Source organism: Myzus persicae, unplaced genomic scaffold (assembly GCF_001856785.1).
Source record: "Myzus persicae strain clone G006 unplaced genomic scaffold, MPER_G0061.0, whole genome shotgun sequence".
Taxonomy (NCBI): Eukaryota; Metazoa; Arthropoda; class Insecta; order Hemiptera; family Aphididae; genus Myzus; species Myzus persicae.
This window is the reverse complement of record NW_019101267.1, coordinates 344,564-370,246: the sequence shown is the minus strand read 5'-3', so window position 1 is coordinate 370,246 and position 25,683 is coordinate 344,564. Positions and strand designations below refer to the sequence as shown.

The window sequence follows — 25,683 nt, the reverse complement described above, 5'->3', positions numbered from 1 at the left end:
TATAGTTCGTTGTAACAATATTTACACTTGAGTGCCTACCAACATTTATTTGTACGTAAATGTCTCATTCCATCAACTTCTTTTCGCTTAAATATTAAACACTATTCAATTACGTTTTGTCGACCACAAAAAAATATTTTTTAAATCAATAAATATCAACTTTATTATAATAATTTATAATAGGTACGTAATAAGTGTACATAATATTATAATAATATGATTAAAGTAAATGTAGTAAGGGACGGAACAAATAATAACTTTCTTCAATTTTCGGTTTCATTTTATTCCAATTTTACCCATTGTTAATTTTCACAATGGAAGGTAATACAAATTATAACATAATTATTATCGTTTATTTATTATCTTTTTACACTAATAAGTATCATACGATAAGCTAATTCACTAGGTATTTTACAGCCGTTTACTGTATAAAATATATGTTTTTAAGGCCCTACTACAGTTTCTCCCTCAAGTACCTGTCAGCTGTCGTAAGTGTTATCAATATAATCAACTTCAAATGTAAGCTTCATAAACAAGTTAGTGAGTTATTAGCTTTTGTCGAAAACCTATAGTATTCATTAATTTTGTCTTTAAATTGTACCAATTTGCATAACCTAACCAACCAGCCAAATTAAAATCATTTGTTCAAATCAGACGGATTATACATCTAAACTACAGAGTATCATAGACGGACTACAGGTTTTTATTACACTATAAATATTTAAGACAGTAAAAAATTGTTTTTGTTTTTAAAGAAAATGCTTTTGAATTGTAAGTTGTGACGTATAAACTACAAAAGTGCAGATTTAATTGGATAACTATCCATGATGACTTAACTTTTCATAGAGTGACAAGACGTCCAAATTAGTAGTAATCATCAAGTTTTGAAAATCTGCATCCTCCTTTTCAAGTGGTTCCACTTTTCGCCCGCATTCACGAAAATTCAATATTTTATTATTTATATAAATACATTTTTCACTACTTAAGGTTTTAGTATTAAAATTTACACCATTGAAGCGTAGTGACGAATATCGTCATTCAGTTATAAATTATTTTAATTATAATATAACTACCTACTAAGTAGCATTACAATTTTATTTTACTATTCCTATAATATATTAATTTTATATAAAAATAAAATTAATTAGTCAATTGGAGTACCAATTAAGAAGTAAGCATTTTATAGTTTTCTATGATTGTCAGAATATCGGTACAATCCATAGAATTTATAACAAAAGAAATAAAAAACTTGAAATACTGGTACTCTTCAAAATTTAATTTTCAGGGGGCCTAAAATATTTACAATGTTTAATATAGTTTTAATAAATCACCATCGTCAACAAGTTAAATTTAAATAATACATTAAAAACAAAATATTGTGTAAGTATATTTGATTCAAAACGGGTTCTTTCAATCCGCGTAGTCGCTTCATCTTGTGAGATACACCTAATTACCAACCAAAATGATAGATTATTTGTTCTAACAAGTTTATTGTAATAGATATTCCACCCTTCACAAAAATTGTTTGTTCTGTTGTGATTATTTGAAGTGATTTCTAGTACATTCCCATAGACGTAAATAGGGGGGGGCTTGGGTGGGCTTAGCCCACCCTTCAGCCTCTCGAGCCCACCTAAATGAAATATGAATTGAAAACAATCAAGTAATTGAAATAATACATTTTTGTTTACCTACCTTTACTTATATCACAATAGAACACAATCATATTGTGTGACACAAAAAATAAGTGATAATAAATATCGAATATTGTGATAATGGTATGGAACAAGTTACGGCTACAGGTTGTGGGACAGGTTGTAGTAGGTGTATCTTTTATCAGTGATTTAAGTAAAATTATTTTATAAATAGAATATTGCAGTATTTTCCTTGTTCTGAAGAATATGAGGTTATCCTGATGATTTTTGTAACCAATGTTTTCTTTTTTCATTTGCCCTAATTAAAGTGTATTACCGATCACCATCGCATTTAATTTGGTAATTGATTGAGGAGTATTGATGTGTTTTATTGTTTTTGTAATTTCTGTAATAAATTCGTAGTTTACTTTAAGAAACCAATATTCAATTTATTTCACGGTCATTATGTTTAGTATATTTAATAATAAAAAACAATCTGCTAAAGAAAAATGCAATCTCATTGTTGGTAAAATAGGTATTAATCACCCTCAAGAACCAGAAAAAGAGTTGGAATCGAATTCGCAAATGGTAATTTCATTTACAATTGAAAAATATTAAGTGTAGCCTGTAGGTATATTATTAACTTATCTTATTCAAATCTTGTACTAGATGCAAATTAAGTCAGTTTTTCCTCAAGCTACTGATTCAGATCCAGATGATCCTGATATAAATGATACTAATAATCATGCTCAAATAATTGAAAGCTCAATTCAAGACTTAGGACATTTAGAACCAAATTTGGTAAAAGATTTAGGTGACTTGAACACAGGCCCCGCACAACCTATTTTGTCAGTAAGTCTAAATAAAATTCTTGTAATGATTCTTATCTAGGTATACATGTTAAAGTCATTTCTTATTAAATTTTATGTTCTTATTTATAGTTTTGAACTGTTGAAAAGACTTATAACCAATACCTATGTGCAATAAATAAAATTTACTAGTTATTTATCAATTATTTTCACCACTTTTTAGGCGTATCCTAAGTCAGTATTTGGAAAATAAAAAAGATCATTCAACTCCAAGTACTACAACGAGTATAACTGGCTGGAGTATAGTATCGAAAAAAATGCGGTTTTTTGTTATTGCTGTAGAGTATTTGGATGTGATTCTAAAGATCATGTTTTTACTAAAAATGGATATACTGATTGGAAAAGAGTAATAAATTATGCATTATTATAATATTAAATGAATACTGTTCTTGATGAAAATTAATAAGTACCTATTTTATTTATTGACAGTTAGGAAGTAAGAATTCTAAATGCTCTAAGCTTAAGGCACATGCTGCTACAAAATCACATTTGATTAATATTTCCAAAATGGATGGATATATTGCTAGCAAAAAAACTGGTAGTATTGTATGTCACATATCAAATGCACACAAAGAATTTGTTGAAAAAAATAGAAGTTATTTGAAAACACTCTTATACTATTTTGTAATAAATGTACTTTGCTTGTGGATATTTAAAGTTGTATTTCTTTATTGAAAATGTTGGTATTCATAATTGTTGTATTATAAATTATAATATTTTCTTATTTATTAAGGGTAAGGGACAAGGTTATAGTCCTACAACCCCTCTCCTCTGTTAAACATTTTAACTAAGGGCTCGAGCCCACTCAATTTAATGGCTCTAGTTACGTCTATGTACATTCTATAAGTGTAGAAAAGGACACAGAGTCACAAAGTCTCTCGTGGTTTCCATCAATTGTCTGTAAAATAAAATTAAAAATAATCGTTCATATTTCATTCTTTTTTTTCATAAAAGTTTGGTAAACCTTGACTATTGAGGGTCGTACCAGTTTTCCGTGTACCGTTTTCTATGCAATTAGTTATTGCGGTAATCATTAAAAACTTTTTGAATGTGTCCCTCTTTTTGTCAGAAAAATTATATCTACACTAACCTTCTAAAATGCGGATATAGCAACTTCAATATGTCGATAATAGTTCTCTCAAAATGAGTTGTATGCATTGTACTTGCAATTCTTATGTGGGCAAAACAATGTGGACCGTAAAAGGTAACTAGGTAGGTAGCAGGTATTTGTACTTACGTGTATTAAATAATTTGTCAAAGCGAGAAGTAAAATCTTTATAATGCACTAATTGTACAATTTTTACATCTGGCAGTTCAACCTTGGTGGTATTAATATTGTTTAGCACGAATAGTTCACTTTTAAAATCAAATAATTAAACAACAAGAGACGTTATAATATTATATAAATGTATAAACAATAAACCCAAGCCAATGATTAAACATACTTAGTTAAATACTTAATCAATGCCTAAGTAATAAGTATGCGGTATTTTTGTTATGATACTTAAAGTCATTAGTTATTAAACTTGAACAATTGGTAACCGACGCTTTAATCATTATGAATATTTATTTTATTTAGCTTACGGTTCGTGGTTGGTTGCATGCATTACACCAATATTATAATATGATAACATACCGTAAATTGAGTTAGTGTATAACAGATAAATAAGAATATAAATAAAACGAAATAGAATATTTTAGAAGTATATGAATAATAGTGGGTAGTACTAATAGGGAAACAAGTCAATATGTTCGGTATTACGCAGTTTAAGTTCTAGTTTTTTCAGCCATTGAATAAATATATAGAAGGGGTCGTGAGACAGTCGATAGGTTCTTGATAAGCGCAGATAGGGCACATAAAAGCTATGTGGTGGATGTTCGGCTTTTCCGCTCTACATTCACATTCTGCCGAGTTTCTCACGCCTCGTGTGTACGAGGAATCTGCACATCTGCCATGACCTAAGGTTCTTATTCTGTTAAGTGTACCTACACTATAAATCACGTTATCGGTCAAATCCTGTGGGCAAACAACCTGATGATATTATGTTGCATAGGAACTCTTCGCTCTCTACCGCAGCTGCCCTTAAGTCCATAATAAGTCCATAGCTGTTTTTGATGAAAAGACCTCAATCGTGTTCTGGTCTCGTCTTCAATAAAATTATTAATGGACAGTTCATGGTTAATGTTTATTTCTGGGAACTCTTTAATCAGGATTAGGTTAGGTTAGGCGAAGTCTGTGAAGCGGAGGGGGGCAATCGTTGTTAATGTTGGGAGCCAATGAGTGGGTGTAGATTTTGTTTTGCCAGATATTAGTCTCGCGGCAGTGTTAAGTTGGGTGTCTACTTTTATCACATGAGTGCTATTTAACCACGCGGATGTTCAGTATTCGGCTGCATATAAAATTGCGTCCCGCGCGCAAAAATTCCTTCCAAATTGCTTCATGGGTTTTTTTTTGTGGTTCATATTAATTACGTCCCGAATTGTTTTAACTGTTAACAATTGAGTTTCGTATATTTTAAAAACATTAAAAACTATAAACAATATTTCCCTTCCTATTTTTCTACAAACCTAGGACAGTCTGTAGAAATAGTTACTACTACAGGTAGGTTAAAAATATTGTTTTTGCTTATTATATTATTTTTGTTTTTGTATTTCGTCATAAAATTGTAACTGTTTAAAAAATATTATCGTTATTGGTTTTTTGTTTTTTTATTTTTTTATTTTTTTTTTTGCATTATAAAACATCGCGTTTAGCTTAGAATGAAAATCTTCACAACTATTTGTAGTTCTTATAGCAGTAGCCGAGTATTCTACCCATAATGAAGTCGAGAAAGTAGATTCCGGTAGTATATATGTTTGTAGTATATAATCAGTGAATATATCAATTTGTTACATCTAACGGTTTAATAGATATTAAATCTTCTGTGAAACAGTTGATCACTTAGCCAGGATAGAGAAACGATAATCTTTTACACTGATATCACAGGTAATGGGGATCAATTCAGACGTGCTCAACTGCTCAAGAAAAACCCGGAACGCAATTGATATTATATACCTTTTTATACCTTTTTATACAGGGCGCAATTCTTAAGCAGTGCAGCATTCAGCTACTGGGTATACCAGACCAAGGGCCGAACATCGCAAAGTGTGGGCCGAAGCACATCAAGAATTTTTGTGTTGTGACTTATGTCTTTTCTGGAGCGGTATTTTCGGGGTGATTTTTGAAGGAGAGTGTGCGATCCAGTGTTATGCGAGATATTCGGGGTAGAATCAGTGTCGGCGGGCAGCTTGGTAGCAATCGCTGCCTGGGCCCCCGTCTTTTTTTTAAATATATATAAATATTTAAATGCGGTTGTGACTTGAGGCGCGAGCTAAGTATTATAATAATAGTAAATAAGTAAAAGTGGTCATTGTGTAAATTGTATAAAGTATTATTATATCATATATCCATATTTATTTAAAATTACAATTATAGAATCTCTTATATATAATGTATTACATTTTTCATAATTATGATTTATTTTATTTAATTATAATAAATAAATTTTGTAGTATGGGGGCCCCTAGCCGGATTGTTGAGGCGGAAACAGGACGCTTCTGTTTTGCTGGTGTTAGGTCTTAGTCTCCAGGTATGAAAGCAATCACCAATAAAGATGAGATCGTTTGAGAGTATTCTTTCTGTTTCACAGAGGTCTTTGTGCTGGATTGCGATGGCTAGGTCATAAGCATATGAGAATTTAATGGAGTAAGTCGTCGGGAGGTTGACTATATATAAACATTAAATAGTAGAGGAGCTAATACTGAGCCCTGCTTAAATAATGTTCTTAAATTGCTGGTTTTATGTGTACTTTAAATGATCTGTTACTTGTTAGTAAGCATAGTGTTTCTTAGCTGGACGGTATCCTGGCATCATCATGAATGGATTATGATGGACTACCCAAAATCTATTTTATATAATACAATATTTTACAGCATATTATATTTTATTAAATAAACAACTGGGTTAAGGCACTTCATAACATAATGTTTGGAAATCATAAAACAACAGATGTTTCGTACTTGAATTTTATAATAGATATTAGGTACCCATAGCCCATATTATTTTTGTAAACACATTAGTTGCTTTTTAAAGCTAATTACAAAGACCAATTTACGGCTCTGTTACACCGGGTTTTCTTTTGGGATACATCCAAGTTGTGGCTTAATTAATAAACACAAATTTAATAATATGTCCAAACACGTTTTGTGTTCATTGATGTTTTGAAAAATATACAATAAGATACCAATATAAAACTAAGTGCTCACTTATAAATAATCACGGAACAATTATATTAAACAATAAAATACACATGAAAACTATTATGACACAATAGGAAGAAACCCAAATCAACAAGTTTTAATTCATATAAAAAATTTCAAATTTGTTTTTACCAGTGCCACAATATGCCTCAGAATAACATGATCAAAAAATAAAAATAAAATACGGCATAATTTCAAAAAAATATGACCAACATTTAAATAAAAATAAAACGTAATCTTTAACCTACCTGATGTAATGATATTACAAACATTCACAAAGTCCATAACATACATTTTTTTTTATATTTTATACTTTTAATTAGTATCTACATAATATGTATCCAAAAACATCCTGAACTGTAATTATTTGTACGCATGCTAAAAGACTTGGGCCGTAATTATTATGTAACCCAAAAAATCCCGAGCAGCAATGGGTAGAGCACGATTCTGTGCGGTCCTTATCAGCTTAGGGAATCGAGCACATTTTAAGACACACAATTCAGTACGTCTTTTACAGTTTTACCCAAGATTTTAGTGCAATGTTGCCAGATTTCCATAAGGTTATTTAGGTATTTGACTTAGTTACAACATTTTGGTGTTTTGCATATACGTAATTATTAGTGAGGCTCCAAAAAGATTATAGGATTTTGGTGGCCGATCACCGTGTACCTCCGCCTTAAACGACAAACAACGTTTAGATCACACAATAGACGAATACAAGGAATATTTAATTCATACAAATATAATGAAATATTTGTCAAGTATTTGCAAAAACTACCAAGGTTGATATTACAATTATTTTTAAACAATTTTATAGATACATATTTTTTTATACAATTTATACAATTGAATTGACAAATTGTTTACTTTTTAACTATTTTTATAACGTTATTATTTAAAAGAATTAAATAAATTTACAATAGTAATAAATGGAAACATTGCTCAAGAAATCGTACTTAATCGTGTTGTTTTTGGCGTCATTTTGACAAACCATTGTTTGATGTTCCCAAAACGGTAAAACCCGTACGGAATCGTGCTTTATCGGCAACAATTTGGAAAACATTTTTCACTGCGGGACGCAACCAGTAGCCACCCCACATTTTAACTAAAATACTTAATAAGTGTACCCATAATTATTACTTAAATATAAGTAAAAAAAAAATGAAGCAGTACAATACAAGATATTACAAAGCATATTGTCATATTCAAATATCTGTTATCGGAGTGTTAAGTATTCAACCCACGTAGGATTACCTGTAGGACATTATAATCCTCGGTTCATCAGTATCGAGGTTAAAAAATTAAAATCAAATATTTTTTTAGTAATTGTAATAAGTAAATAGTAATTTCGCATTGTATAAGACTATATAGAGTATAAAAACGAGTCGCAATAATTCTGTGAATGCATAGCAATAAAGTATCAATTTGCCAAATATATCGAATAATGAATAGTTTAGTAAGTGGGCCACACTGGCCAATTTAATACTAGCATATCCACAACGAGACATTTTTTAGAAGGCCACGTGATTATAATGATGCCAAATAATAATTGCGCAAGTGTATTAAATACATTTTTACTATTATATTTACTATAAATATGATGTATTATTCATTTTTCTATGAAAAAGAAAAAACAAAAAAAAATATTGATAATTTCATCTATACTTATTGGTACCTATATTACGAAAATCCCTTTCTATAATATGAGAACATTAATGCACATAAACATTTAACGAAAAAAAAATTTAAGTTACAAAAATAAACCATATCAATAATATTGATTATTAATATTATTTATTTTTGGACGATATTTCACACCTCTTTTCTACCGCCGACTTTTCAATTTTGGGAGAAATTTTATCGGACGAAGCCTATTTTAATATTGGATTTAGATGTGTGCTGGTTAATCTGGATCTAACGGATGATTTATTACTGTTCATTAATGTGAACAATCGCTCATATTGATAAGTACTAATAAACAAAGAATTAATTTTGCACTCAAATCTAAGAGTTTCTACACAGTATCGTAGATACCGGTACAAAATAGTAAAAATCATGTACACCAATCTCATTAAATTTATTTTTTAAATTTCAATCATTTTGAATCTTGATCAGTTCCATTTGTATACGTGCTGGAACTTTTACTGCATCTATTGAAAAAGGAGACGTATAGGTATATACAAGGCAAAACCGTTTTCTAAATATTTGAAATTCTGAAATCATTAATATTGGTAGCCTCGAGCCACAAAAAATTAGACACGTGCTGCGTGTTTGACATGCCTGGTGTGTAACATTTATAGAATTATACATAATTTTTTCCACTCAATGGAATATATAGGTAATTGGTTCTTAAAATACATGTTTTTATATTTATTCAATTTTAACACATTTAATCAATTTAGATGCTTTAACAATTTTCATGTACCGATTTATGACAAAACAACTTTTTCAAACAAATTTCTTATACCGATTTAGTATTGTAGCTTATTTTAATTGATAAAACAGCCATTAATATTATTTCCAATCTAATCAATTGAGAAATATTTACACAGGTAATGTGTAAATTATACTATTCATAAAAAAAAAAACATTCACTACTGTTATGAATTATAATATTACAATGTATAATATTATGAACACTTATATCGTATAATATAATACTCGTTTAATTTAATAATCCATTAGTGATAGATTTATGAGTATAGCCAATCTCAAATGATGACATATTTAATAAAGCTGTTATATCTATTTGATGTGCTGGTATAGTTGGTATACCCAATTTTAATTTAAAAACTACTAAACATTATTTAGTTTAGAATTTTAGATACATACTTAATTTATACTATTGTATAGATATTCGATTATATTATTTTTATAGCCTGGGCATGAACGAGTTAAAAAGTTAAAGTTAAGAAGATTTTAACTTTTTTTTAACTTAACTTTTTAAAATTTAATTTGCATTAACTTAATTTTTAACTTAACTAATTTTTATTTATATAAACTTAACAAATAACGAGTCAATTTTTAATCAAATCCAATTTCATTAATTATTAAATAATAAAATGATAAATATAATAAAATTATTATTGTTGATAAATATTGCATAAACATTTACTTTTTATTATTTTAAACCATATAACTAGCTGCTTATATATTAAAAAGTAAACAAATAAATAAATAAATAACTTAACTTAAGTTAATAAATTAATTATCAGTTTTCAAATAACTTTTAACTTAACTGTGTTTAAAAAAAAATTAGAATAACTATTAACTTTAAACTTTTTAAAATGTTTTCTATCAACTTAACTTAACTCAGTTAAAAATTATCATCATTCACTTGCCCAAGCTTGTTATTTCTTATGGTGTATTTTTGGTTTTGCCTACAAGTTTTAGGCTTTTAAGACAGTGTGAGTCAGGTCAAATATTATACTATACATTATACGTGCATTATTAAAATGAAACCATACATACTGTAAATCCAAAACAGTAAAATAACATAGACTTTTTTGTGACTTTTTTTTCTTGAGTTGAAGTGTGGCCCAAGAGTCAGACTATTTGGACTTAATAAACCTTTTCATTTCATTCGTCGTCGATATGGCTGTGTTTCATTTTTTTATATTTTTGCATAATTATTTCTCATGATGGCAAAATCGAAATGATCTACATTTAGGTAATACGATAGTTTAAATAAAAAAAAGCATTCCAGATCAGGATAATCTCGTGGTATAGACATACAAATCATTAAATTATATCTTGACTACATCTACAATTTTCAACATCTATATTGGCTTTGAATAAAAAATCAGTGAAAGGTAAAATATGTTCATATTATTTTTATAACTATACAGAGTGATCCACCAATCACACTCAACTTTGTTTGTACTTAATAATGTATTTGAAATTCAAATGAGTCGTATTTGAGTTATTCAACTTTTTGTACTAATGATAATAGGTCAATGATAATGGGTTTGTAAGATATGGGGAGTTCTGGTATTTTGAAAACTTAAGTGATAAATATTAATTTATCAACTTTCGTGATTTTATAAATACATTTTAGATCCAATATTACATAAAGCTTACATTTTTGTAATAGCATTTTAACATTTTTAAGGACAATTATTCTTAGAACCTACAACTATTTTAGTAAGTGAGAAAATACTAATTTGAATTTTCAATAGGTTCATCAACGTTTTCATAAAAATTATCCATTTAATAATTCACAGAAAAAAAATCTCTATTATAATTATTATAATTAGTCTGATCGCATGCCTTATTCCGGCAGAGTTAAAAGTATAACATTACGGCATAATTTCCTTTTTTTTTGAGCTTAGTAAACGACAATAAATCTGATTTTATTTGTTAAAGAAAAATTGAAATAAGTCATGAACACTTTCATCATAAATAGTAATCATAATAATAATAATGAGAAAAGAAAATAACACTAGAGTAAAAATAATTATTTGGTTATTTATTAAATTTTTAAAATAAAAATAGTCAGTTAATAGGGGTGCGGGAACAATTAGAACCATTGGGGTACTTATTAAGAAAATGTATAAAGGAGTTTCAACCTCCACTCCCCCCAAATAAATATTTTTGAGCTAGTTGCTCCTGACGAATGGTGAATCACTCTGTATAAATCATACACGACATTAATACGTTTATGTAACGTACAAATTCAACACGCGACTTTGTTGTTGCATAGCAGCTTCAAATTTATAAGAGGCGGTTGTATTTCATCACGACCGCACAATAAGCAGACATAGGTACCTAATACTCGTTAGTCGATTAAAAAGCAAAACTTTTTTTTTCATAAAAATTGTTTATTTAAAGTTATTTAAGATCTGTACAATGTAGGTATGTAGGTACAGTAAGTAAATATTGTGTAAGCTACATGTAAAGAGAACAGTAAAAAACATGAAGGCGTTTCACATTGTAAACGCCTGAAGAAAAATAATTCCTACCTACATAGTAATTGTGATCATTTGTCCTGTGGTACAAAATAATGAGAACAGATTATAGAATTGTATTAAATGAGACGGCTTAAGTTTAGAAATAGAAACATTTTTTTTGCAAATTAAAACAGATATCGGTATATATTTTTAATAATCACTGTAGGTACCTCTTCAAAGTTAAAATAATAAACCAATACAACAGAATTAGTCACAACCTGCCCAATTCACTAGCTGAAATACTCCACAATCACCCTCAATCCATAGCCAACATCAACCAATTCATCATAGCCACCAATCTTCAAAAGTTCAAACCAAAAATTAAAATTAATATGTACAATAGGTACGGTACACATAATAATATATTACCTGTCGATTTAAATTATTTGTAAACCTAATGGCCCTTGTCGCCGAGGGTGTTGTATCAATAATAATAAAAAAGTTAAAAATAGATATTTAAATTTTTATTTATGAACACATCAATAAAATGTTAAAAATCTCAATTCGATAGCAGCAGTCGTGGATCCAAGGGGGGGGGGGCTATATGGTAACCCGCCATTAGAAACGATATGCATTTTATATTTAAATTATATTAAAATATAGGTAATAAATAATTCATACGTTTTAAAATTCATAAATTTAAAATAGAAATACAATTTGTAATAATGTTATCAAATCGTATCTATAATGTTCTACAAAGTGATACATCAAACATGCTTAATCCAATAATCCCTCTTTTTTTCAATAATACAATTTAATTCAATATCTGACTTTTGGAATTTTTAAATATACTTAAAAACGATATTAATTTTTATTTATTGAGATTTTTTGTACTACTTAAGGAGTGTTCTGTGCAGTATAAATTTCTGTTTTCTCTTAAACTTTCTGTTTGAGAACTCTTCTATTCTACAGTAAATTAGTCAGTAGATAATTTGTTTTTTAATGTTGAAGTACATATTAAAATTAAAATGTTAACGATTAATTTTTAAGTTATTTATTCTTGTGTATTAAGGATAATTTAGGATATAGGTTAAAGAATATGGTGATTTGAAAATTGTAGTGATTAATATTAATTTATTAACATTCTTAACTTGTAAAAATAAGTATAATAAATAAGCGTGTCCCGTTTCCCCAAAACACTGGTTCCCTGATTTATGCATAGCCCTTTTTCGCCAAAAACAAAAAAGATACGATTCCCGTTTCTGCCAAAATGTATTTTTGTGAAAATACGTTTCCGACAATTATTATTTGGGAACCAGGTACAAATGTAACATATTCTTATCATATGAAAATATTCTTATCATTATAGAATTGCATATCACATATCCATTATGTTTAAATATTTGGATATTTCAAATTATAATACAAGCAAGACCTGATAAATGAAAAAACTTTTGTTTTAATTAATATTTTTTAACTTTGTTTATATATAATTTATAGATGCTTGAGTTGCACGTTTGTAGATTACTTTCATATTATTTTTTAATACTAAAAATAAAAACATTTAAATCTAATATGTATTTTTTTTTTGAAAAATTAGATAGTCAATTTTCAAATCCGATTTTAAAAAAGTTTTAATTGTAAAAGATTTATTTAAGTCATGTATACCTTATTTTTATTTTTTTTGAAATCTCATTATTTTCGTTTGCAACAACTGTATTATTGAAGAAGAAAAAAGGAGTCAAGCATGCTTGATGAATCACATTATAATATAATAAAATCTAATGTGTACTAGAATATACAACTGTATTTTTTTCTGAATCCCTCTTCCGCATTTAAGATTGATAGATTCGCACCTATAACCATTGACTTTAGAATTTTGAAAGATTTGAAACAACTTAGGTTTGGAATCGTTGTACGCATAAAGTTTCAGTAGTTGTGTTATTGATTTTTTTTTTAAATGGTACGTAGGTATTACCGACACTAAAGACTAAACATTGAGTCTTTAACAGTTTAGCGTTTCATTGTTAAGTTGTCCTTGAATATTGTACTTAAAATAATATAACACACAGCGCTCCTTGTATTCTGCGATTTTTTTAACATATTAAACATTATGTAAATAAAATGTTATTTACCGTTATTTTGTTTACAATTAACGTGACCCGAACGCAACTCACAAACAAATAAAAAATGTATAAAAACATTATTTTAAGTTCAACAATAAATTATAGTTGTATACTCTAAACTATTATACGCTTCTGCAAGTTAGCTTAAAAACCAGGTGTCCGCCTCATTAGCCATAAGTAAATTTAATAATAATAATAATTATTATTATTGTTACAATATATCACCTGGACACCGGAAGCGGGCCATTGCCCCTTTAATGCATGTACAAACGTCGTCGTCGACAGCAGGTCGCGTGTGGACAATATTATAATATACATAATATATAATAAGAATTGGGTATACCTATACGTCCTACACAGAAACATTTTATCGATCGGCGTTCTGCCAAATCCACGTGGTCAGTATTTTGCAACCGCGGATAGGTTACCGATGTGACGGTTACGCAATAGCCTCGCTCAAATCCATTTTAGCATAATATATTAATATTATATGTCATACGATATACTATTTAGATATAGGAATTAGACTTTGATACTTGAGAAAGGATCAAACCTCTCGATCATTTCCATAAGACCCACTATAAAATAATAATATGCCGAGTGGGTATAATCTTATTGTTAGTGACATAAAAAATGTAAATATTCAAAAATATTAACTGTACGGTCAACTTTATTTTTTCCAAAAATACAAATTCCTCCCACAAATAAAGTATAATAATATTACGAACGATCGGACATTTTTATTGTACGTACAATTTCGCACCGAAAAAGTAGTAAATTTTTTGACGAAAAACAATTAATTATCAAAATGGAAAATGTAAAGACAAAAACATAGTTGTACGTTAACATTTCAAACGTATTTATCTTATTTGAACACCGGTACCACAACACAATACAACACGTGTGCGCGCGCTTACAACGTCCATACAGAATAATAGTGTTCTATACCAGTGATGCCCAACCCTCCAATTTTTAAGTTAAAATAAAAATATACAGGTACAAAACTACAATTATTTCCAAGATATTTAAATTTCCTTTTTGTCATACTATTGTGCAAGTTGTATGTATTGTTGGTATGTGCAGGTACGTATATAGCTCCCATCACAGTGCCATGTAAATATGCATTTTACTGTTCCAGCCCAACAAAGCGAAAATGTTGGGCATCACTGTTCTAGACGTTTGTATTGGTTACCGAGACGATATACGATATATAAAATAAAAATGCCAGTGTACGACCTGATGGCGTGTCTACCTAACTGCTTTTCACTTAGACTTTCTTGAAATTTCAGATGAACTTGATGGTGTGCCTTGATTTTATTTTAGGAGTGATGATGCAGGTGTTCCACACACAAACGGACCGTAAGTACATTGACCGCCCCTGCATGTGTGCAAATAATAGATATAAAAAAACATAAATTATGATTTATGACTATGTAGTATGTACATGCGTATAGGGAAGAGGGAGCAAAGACCTCGGAAATCAAGTCTTGTGCGATTGTTGTACTACAGTTATTAATTTTTTTTTTGCAGAAACGAGTTTGATAACAGCCACCTGGGATCATGCGGTCAATTCCAAGGCCAAGCTACAGAGCGCCTTGACCAGTAAGTACGTTTTAGGCCGTATATGTTTTCAAAAATTTCCGCTAAAATTAATCATCATCCATCATCGCCATAGGAAGTTAAATACTTATAAACACTCTATTATTAGTACTCTTATATAATTATATGATTTAGGTATTTTAGTAAGACGTTGAAAAATGCATAATACCTGTACGTTCAATTCAATAAAAACCACCAAAAAATAACATAATCGTACAACAGACAAAACTATAATATTATGACGAGGTAATAAAAACACATGAGTCTAAAGTGAATTGTATGGTTAGATAGGTTTGCATGATAATTTAACCACCCTAATATAAAATTATTATTATTACTTGAGTACTACATTTTTTTTTATGGAAGGTTTATTTTTTAATCATAGGACGTATCACTAAGTCTAATTCTAATAATTAGAGCTTTACACGTAAGTACCTATAATAGTCACAGTTAATAGATTATCTGCTTATCAGTTAGGTATTTGAATAACGATTAAAACAAAATATAAATTTTCAAATTCAAACTGTTTTAGTATAATTGTAGTAATTATAGCAATTGTATAAAAGTAATAATAAATTTAAGTGTCTAAAAAAAAAATAAGCTAAATAAAAAGATAAAACAATATTGAAGTATTATAATATTATTGTTGTTAAGCATTAAGCAATAACAAAATTTTAATTAACTGTAAACATCACTTGTTAAAAGGAAAAAATATTTAAAAAATAAAAATACTGCAAATAAAGTGGACTTGATGTAAATCAATTATAATATATCACAAGATGAATAGAGTAAAATATATTATAGATAATTCATTTTAAAATATTTAAGTACAACCGTGGTTAACAATCATAGACAATTTATTAAGCAACTATGAACAATGTGATATTTTTATTTCCTAACAACAGAAATCAACAAAGCTTCTTTGAGGAACTTAATTTACTCTAATCAACCCCTAATCTCTCTTTTAACCCAATTCATCTCAGGTCTCTTAAATAATAATAATAAAAGTTAAAAAGTAGGTGCCTACGGTATAATAAGAACATACGGTGATGAGCCGAAGAAGAATTGAGGCAGTTATGGTACCCCATCCTAATTTGGCAGTAGTATTAGACTTTCAGTAGGCAGTCGGTAATTTTTTTGGACATTTCGAAATTTAATAGGAAATTTTGAAAACTGCTTCAGCAAACCATCCTATGAATTTATTTAAGATCGCCACCTGAGTACGTGCACTAAAAACAAATTTAAATTACAATCCTCTAGCGTCACCAACGAATGGTTTCTCATCCCACGGATTATGAATGTCCGTAATCCCTCATTCATCCCATACAGACATTTTGAATACATATTTTATATTTCAAATAAATCAAAAATAAATATTTTTATTTTTAGTAAAAACAATTTGGTATACATACACAATTTACAATAATATAAGAAGTTGTGATGAGTTTATATTTGGTAGTGGGTAATTTTGAGCGAAGTTGGTATTCTGTGATACCACTAATTGATATACATCCTGATATATTATTATTTATTTAGTATTAAATATAATCCACAAGGATCGACCAGTATAAATCATATATTATATAATCAGGGTTTAAGAATGAAGATCTAAAAAACGTTTTATATGCAACAAAAAAATTTTTAATTGTTAGTTATATTATACTATAATATGCAGTAGAAACTTAGCATTACATATACATAACACTTGTTTTAGATTAATACATTCATAGCATTCTTTATAAGTTTTTTCCCTATATAGAGTATAAGAACACTTATAAATTAAACATCACAATATGAGTTAGTCCATCATTTTTAATCTACACTAAAGTGGAAAATAGTTCTATTAATTAGATAACAAATTGACCACAAAAATTAATTTAAAAAAAAAATTTGTGAAATATAATTAACAAAAAAACTTGAACAAATAAATAAGTTATATTATATAGTGTGTATAGGTATGTATATTTTTTGTAAGGTTGAATACAACTTTGAGGTCCGATGTAGCTGCTATAGGTAAAAAATAATTATATTATCACTGGAATCGTGCAATGACAATTTAAATCATTTCGTTTTTGATATAATTTATCGACGAAAGGTATATATATTTTGAGACAAAAACACCGTTAAATAAAATGTTGTATTTGTTTTTTAACATTACTCTGCTGTGAACGCCGTTATTGATGTTAATATTGTTAATAATATTAGCGTTAAATAATATGATTACAACTGCGGATCATAACAGCCAAATGTGCATACTCCTCATAAATTTATTGATTATTTTGAAACGGACGTTGGACAACTGGTCGCGGACGTTCTTCAGGTACTTCTCAGCGGTGCTAATGTTGTTGTCGACCAGCGCGATCAGCTCGATGAGAGTCTGTGGCCCAGCAGCGGCAGCCTTGTCCGCTACGGCCGTCCAGTTGGTGGCCGCTGGACCGAACAGTCCCGCGCCCAAGTCGGCCATGTGCGTCTCGATGGCCCGTCTCGCCAACCGGAACCCGTGGTCGTCGCGCGCCGGGTTGGCAGCCACCTCGACTAGAGTCCGGTAATACTTCTCCGAGCCCAACGCCAAGTACGACTTGTACTTTTCCAGCAGCTTGCCCACCGACATCCACGTGAGCTCGTACTCGCCCACCGGCCCTCCCTCGCCGCCGTTCAAATGTCGGTCCACGTCGTTATCCGCGGAGGTGTCTGCGGCGGAGGTTTGTTGGGCCGCGGCGGTTTCGTCCGGGTGGGCCGCGGCCAGCAGCCGGTGGGAGCGACAGTGTTCGACGTGCATGAGCACGTGGCCCATCAGGGTGACGGCCACGGAGGCGATAAACTTCTTCTGGTACACGACCAGTTCTCGGGTGCCGAACACCCATTTGTCGACTGCCCTGCGGTACACGGACGATAGCTGGCCGGCGGCCGACCGCCAGTCGACTCCCACGTCGGGAGGCATCACGCCTCGGGTCCGGAGGGCATCGCCGTCGGACGCCACGTAGTTGAGGTACAACCACCGTGGCTCGAAGTCTTCCACGCGCGCTCTGCCGTCCGCGGGCTGCTGCACGATAGCCGTCACGTTCTCCAGCACGTACTTCTCGAACACCGCCTGATCGCTCCACTGTGGCCCTCCACCGTCCACGCCCTGTGACCTGCAGATGGCCAGATACCGGTCCAATTCGGCGGCGACGTAGTCGACGGCCTGCGCCAACCACCTGGTGCCGCGCCGCCGCCGCCGCCAGCCGGTCACCTTCGGTTGCTGGCTGGCCCCGTTGGCGTACAGGTCGAACAACCACAGCCACCGGGCCGTCGGTTCCGGGCGGCTGCTGGCCACGAACAATATCCGCGACACCAGCGGCCCGTAACCGGCCGCGAGCCTGACCGCATCCGCTACCGCCGTGTCACCGCCGCCGGCCAGCGTGTCGCGCACTTTCCGCACGTGGCGCGCCGCGTTATAGCCGCACAAGCACTGGAATTCGTCCACCGAGCCCGACACCGCAGACGCTACGGCGCACTGCTGTAGCGCCAGTAATATCAACGACAGTCGAACCGAAGGCGTCATCGCTGCGAGTTAGGTTACGTTTGGTTAGGTATCGTAGTTATTAAGCCGTACACGCGCCAGCCGCGGTTACTTTTTTCCGGTAAAATGCCGCCACGACCGGTCGACTTTCGTATACATCAACGGAAACGACGCCGAACGCTGTTGCAGGCGTTGCTGCACTGATTTTACTATTTTAAGTAGTCACGTCACTTGCTATATCGATCGTCGTTACATTCGAACTTTACATATTATATTATATTATTTTATCATGGCGTTTGCGCGCCCACCTGGGCCCCGTACAGCAGTGCTTTGCAACAATAACATAATTCATAATTATGTATACAGTGTGTTTCCGGGTATTCCGCACAGACTTTGAAAGCGATCTCGTTAAGTCGGTGAGTAAAATCTAAAACCTATATTTCACGATTTTTGGGGTAAGTACCTACTATAAGTACTCTGCATGTAGTTTGAGATTAGTGCGAAAGCCAAATAAGTCCTCTCATTAATAATAAAATATTACCTTATAATCATATTTTGTTCGTGTAATTAATTGGTTAATTTTGTGTATTAACATTTATTAGCCCCCCCCCCCCCATTAAATTCGATCAAATCCGTGGCTATATACGTACAGGTATATATGCACTTCCGGTAGTTTTATAAAATGATATACTTATTAACATATTAGAACGAGGGGTTTCGGGTGACTAGGTATAATATTCTCGTGCTCTGGGTGTTTAGTATTGCAAATATATATTTACTCAATTTAAACGTTAAACATTTGAGGAAGTGGTTAGTACCTACCTAAGTTGTCGTTAAAAATCCTGGATTCACAAGACCAAAACGCAAAATGGTTATCATGCAATTCCACTCACTGACATAATGACGAGATCATTCTCAATGCATCTGTATACGCAAAACCAAGTAAACACCCTGTATACGATATATAGCAGGGCCAGTGCGTCTCGTTGTTTGTTTTTCAAACGAGCGCGCTTCCGCGTCTGAGTATACAAAACGTGTATGTGCCATCGATTGTAATAACATACAATATGTGTACAACACAACACATTATAGCGACGAATATAGTGGTATGTTTACCTATAAATATTTTCGCCTAAATATCAAAAACCTAAAAACGTAATTGCGACCGTCAACAATGTTTACAACACTTTTTTTTACTTTAGTTTTCGTCGTGAAAATCCGGGATTCGTCATAACCCTGGAATTGGTCGAATAGACGAATAGGTAGATCGGTCTCAATCTAAATTATTCTTAGGAAACACACCTTTTGAAAACATATGTAATACAATTAATACTATATACAAAAAGTAAATAGGAATGCGTGCTCGATATTGGCTTGTTTATAGGCAACCGCGGTGCGTCGCGTCTTAACCTATCTTTAAGTACTATGTTTAGTTCGTTGATTGGTCAAACCCGTTTAAATATTTTTTTTACTTGTAGATTAAAATACTGTCGTAAAATAAAATAACGCTGTTAACCTGTGGTAGTCACAATAACAAACTTTACCGGAAAATTGAAGGTACCTACTCATGATTACCGATAAGGTGATAACCATAAATCATAATACATATTACATAAGTCACAAAAATTCTATAACATATAATATATATTATAAGTGTATGGTTTGCAATATGTTATACGCAAGTAGTATAATTGTGCCATTTTGGGGATAGTGTGCAGATATCTGTGTACTTTTATCTTAAAATTATTTTGAAAAATATATTCAAATGATTTAAATTTAAATTTATCAAAAATATATTCATAAGAGAGTAAAACTCTAGTAGTCCAATAATGATTCAATATTATACTGACATTAAAGATTATACACTATACATTTTTTCGAATGCTACTATTGCAATTTACAATACACCAATAGGTGCTAGAACTATGAGATGCAGTTACCTCTGACCAGACAACTTGCTTAGTTTGTACCTATTGACGAACTATTGATGAATATCAGATAATTTAAATATGCATATTTTTAGTTAAATTTCTTAAAAATTATGCCCTATTAGAGTTATAGATATGTATAGAAATAACTATGTCTCCTCCACCTCATATCAGTTAATATATTTTAATAGCTGTTATTCATTTTACATTATTTTTCAACACTCATTCGCTTCGACATGAAATAATTATATTTATATTTTAAAAGAATAATTTTCGTTAAATCCATATTATTATTATCAACATTTTTATTGAAATATGTACTTAAGAAGTTGAAACATTATTTAATAAATATATTTTTTTTACCACGTAAGTGTCATCGGTGGGTGGCTTCTTCATTCAAAATTTCATTCTTCCTTGTCATTAGCTCATACTCTTATTGTGCCAATTCCGTATAGATTGTGTATAATATGCTACGGGCAATGTGTATTGTATATATATTGCCCGGTCAATGTGGTTCTGCCCGAGCAATGTAAACCACGAATTTTTTTTTAACCAACTAATATTATTTTTATTATTATTACCTATTTATAGAATTTATTTTATTTTTAAAACAATCATTATTAATTTTATTCATGTATAATAATACAATAAACTATGAATTTTTTGAAACACTTTGTATAAACTTATTTTTGTTACTTATCGTACTGCCTATTTAAAAACCAAATGTAGAAAAGCAGACAGACTATATAACTCCTAGTGCCATGCTTCTAAATCTTATTCAAATAAATAGGTAATATTAAAATTATAATTGATCATAAAAATAAAATGATGATACTTGTTAATTTTTTTTTGTTATCCGTCAAAATATTCGTAATATTGTGGTACATGATTACATGAATAAAATTAATAATAATTCTTTAAAACAAAATCAATACTATAAATAGTTAATGATTATAATTTATAATAATAATAAAAAATAATATTAGTTGGTTAAAAAAAATGTGTGGTTTACATTGCCCGTAACATATATATTAATAATAAAAAAAACACATTTTTTTATCAATACATTTATAAACAAAATAATCTGCTTAACGATTTATAATAAAAACTTAAAAGGGTGGTTGTAATTTTAAAAACAAGTTTGTTCTTTGAATATCGAAACTGGAACTCCTTAAACAGCCTACAAAATCTAAATATTTAAAAGTAAATTGCTTAATTATACTTAAAAATTCCAAAAATTTAAATTTGGATGAATTATTATCAAAGGAAAAAATGGGAGTAAATAATGAGTATACATCGTGAATAACCGTGTGTATAATATTTACAATAATATAATGTAACGAATAGTATGATTCGTTATGAATGACATGATGACATCAATGTAATTATTACGTCTGTATATTGAATTTCACATCCAAGTATAGTAACCGCTACCTAGTTTTCGATTTTTGTTCAAATACCTAACTATGAATATTATAAATATGCCTAAGTGTGTAACATATTAAATATTCATGAAATATAATTAATATTCGTTCATTTACTCAACGGTTTTTTTCTTCGATATTCTTATAATATTTTAATTTTAATGCTATGTCGTGACTCGTGTTAAAATATTTGAATGAAAATCGTGTAGAATATTTTTTAAACGTTAAAACATAGAGGGAAGGTTAGGTTAGGTTAGGTATCTAGTAACTTGAATAAGTAATTAAAAAGCAATAAAAACATCATTTTAAGATATAGTTTATCATAACTGCGAATAACTAATAAGTAATAAGTTATTCAACTCATATAGTGTATATATTAATATTATATTGTTTTTGTACAAAAATAATATACCTATAGTATAAACGAAACTCAAACGTATTCAACTCATCCATAGTTGGTGGATGGAAAAATGATGAGTATTTAATTATTAATAAAACTTGAAATATTGTCAACAGGTGAATCCAAAATGATAGAAGCTGATGTTATTACTGGTCATTTGGTTGATGAAGAAGAAGGAGAAAAAACTGATCGTATACCAATAATGGGCCATCCTCCCTCAATAACTTCAGACCTAAGTCTCAAAGAATTCTTAGATGCATGGAACAATTCAAATAAAATCATAAAACTCGATTTTAAATCAACCGAAGCATTTAAACTAGCCTCGCCAGTTATTGAACACACTTTTAAAGTACGTATTTTCAATGTGATCATGGCACCACGCAATAAATCGCTTATCGTTTATGTATTTAGTTGTTTTATTTTGATATATTAATCGACCCTATCAAAATAACTATACATAATTACGTAGATTCTGCATAGTTCAAAATGATCAATGAATAGGCTCAACACTTCAACATATTAATGGTTAATTCAGTTTAATAAATAAAAAACCGGGCACAGGGGTCAATATCTCCCCCTTGCAATAACTTGATTTATAAATTTTACAGTTGGAAATTTAGGAAAAACTGAATAACTGTACATAATGGCCAATTAATTTGAACAAAATTGTGTTAGTAATGTTGATTAGAGCTTGAGGGTGCAGAGCTAAGGGAATAATAAATTCCAATATTAGTAGATAGTAGATACTAGCCAATCAAACGTAGTTGCCTTGATGTCTCTTTTGGAAATGAATTTATTGTGTATACCTAAGTATTGCCTAATGGGCCTAATGGCTAGGAGACAAAAGAAAAATTTAAAAACCGGGACATTTTACGCAAAATCAGTTATAGACAAATTTGGTTTTTTGCAATAAAACGAATGACCTTGGGTATTAGATCATTTCACCAAATGTTTATAAGATCGTTTTCCACACAAAATAAGATTTTTAAAATATTTTGAACTATGTATGGAGTATGGACACTTGAATTTTTTTCTTCAAAATGTCCGTAAAAATGTTTTGCTTGGTCAAAAAGTTTGAAAATGTAATATAAAGTTCCTCATGAATTGTTCATATACCAATTAAAAAAATATCGGAAATACATCAATAAGATTTTTTTATAGGCATTTTGAAGTTCAAATTTTGAAAAAGTTCATCACAATCGTTCAATACTTATGTCCCAATATTTAACCTTACATATTGTCATGTTATAATGCCTCACGGCGTAAATTATGTAAAATAAAATAAATAAAATAAAATACATCTATAACATCAGGGTTCGCCATTCTTTCCCAACACTTGGCTACATTGAACATTTTAAGTACTAGTGATCGGCAACTATTTGTTTAAGTTCTTATATTATTTATATTGTAACATTTAGCACAATAATATTCTCTTATTATTTCTCCGTAGGAAAATTGTATGTTTTTCTTCGATAGGTACTTACTACTTACTTAATCTTGCATATAAAGTGTAAAAGTATTATGTTTAAGCCTGAAACTTTATGATTGCGCACGTGATTAACGGTTACCTATTGGTATAATTAATTTATATTACGATCGCCCAATATTCATACAAAGATCAACCAGTCGATCGCGACCCCTGGCATTGACGTGACCCACTTAGACACCCACAGGTCACAGACCGGTATATACTTGTCCACTTCTTTTTATACCTACCTAATTAATGGTTATGAGTATTTTTTTCATAATTAGTATTACAACTTGAATTTGTTATTTAGGTACTTGTATAATAAAAACATTTTAAGAGCCTAATGATGGAATAGCTCGTGCAAGATAATAAAAACAAGTTTTCCCGGATCAATTTTTAGAGTTGGTCAAATTATCAACTTTGGCCCCCCAATAAAATCCTCTTCGTAATGCCCCTGGGTGGACAAGTCGATACAGCAAAGACCTTGTGCACAGCGAGTGTGTGACGAGTAATGAATATATACTTAATATGACCATCACTTAAATAATTGTACAATTAAATTCATTCTTAGACTTTTTTTTAAATATATACATATATCTATCACCTACTTTACGTAATTCTTAGGCGCTGAGCAAGGTTCCTAAATTCCTATACAATAAATTAATACTAAATACTGACTAGTTCACAGCAACTAATAGACACTATGTGTTCACTAGGATTCACCACCAAATCGCCTACCTTGGTTGAATGCAGATATTTTACCTGGTCCCGGTCCAGGAGACAGTCCTGGAGTAGACGCAGACACTTTCCTCAAAGTGTCTTCAAAAAGTTTTCCAGATTCAATTTTATCGTTAGGCTGGACAACTAAACGCAACGATAACGGTAGGTACATAATCGTTCATATTACACCTATAAGCACAGATTAAAATATGAATGTTTGATAAAATATGTTTAATTCAATCTACATCCTGTGATCTAATCATGTCGTGTGATGATAATATGCTTGCTATACCCAGCCTAAAATTATCAACTCAAACGATGTACTTTTCAGACAAGTATTCAGAGCATTACATAAATGACATGGTAGACGTACTATTCAAAAACAAATACATGAAACCTGTGACTTACGCTGTACGAGCGTCGTTTGCAGTCAATTCGATATCGGAACTTCAATATTTGTTGGAGACATCGCCAGTTGGCTCAACTTTAACCGTCTGGTGTAGTGACTCAAAAGATATCATCAATTATCCAAACCTGGTACAGCTGATAAATACCGTTGGTGCGAATCGAGTGTATCTGGACTTACCTGATGAAATGTCGAAGATATTTTTCGAGATGTACACATCCAGTGGTGTAGCGAGCAATAATGTTGGGTTTCAGTCTTTGTTTTTGGCGTCATTGTTTGTGCTAAAAAATGTATTCCTTTGAAACATTTTTTACAATACTTAATTATTAACTAAAAAATACAATGAAACATGAAAAATCGATCGAAACAATACCTACTATATGATGTGTAAATATATAAAATATAAATTGTATTATGTTATT

General features: G+C 30.9%; 2 protein-coding genes across 3 annotated transcripts; both read left to right on the top strand.

The window, feature by feature from the left end:
* Positions 1 to 520: 520 nt before the first annotated feature.
* Positions 521 to 25,683, top strand: LOC111028466 (protein FAM151B). 2 transcript variants are annotated; one of them, XM_022307111.1, is made up of 6 exons: positions 521 to 699; positions 15,104 to 15,173; positions 15,345 to 15,416; positions 22,784 to 23,016; positions 24,852 to 25,017; positions 25,187 to 25,683. In XM_022307111.1, the coding sequence occupies exons 2-6, from the start codon at positions 15,104 to 15,106 to the stop codon at positions 25,561 to 25,563; spliced, it is 918 nt and encodes a 305-aa protein (XP_022162803.1). In that variant the 5' UTR covers positions 521 to 699; the 3' UTR covers positions 25,564 to 25,683. The 2 variants fall into 2 exon arrangements, with proteins under 2 accessions (XP_022162803.1, XP_022162804.1); XM_022307112.1 differs by lacking the exons at positions 521 to 699; positions 15,104 to 15,173 and having other exon boundaries at positions 15,345 to 15,420.
* Positions 706 to 2,697, top strand: LOC111028467. The gene is made up of 3 exons (XM_022307113.1): positions 706 to 2,219; positions 2,301 to 2,483; positions 2,664 to 2,697. Exons 1-3 carry the CDS (start codon positions 2,097 to 2,099, stop codon positions 2,691 to 2,693), a joined length of 336 nt encoding a protein of 111 aa, XP_022162805.1. The 5' UTR covers positions 706 to 2,096; the 3' UTR covers positions 2,694 to 2,697.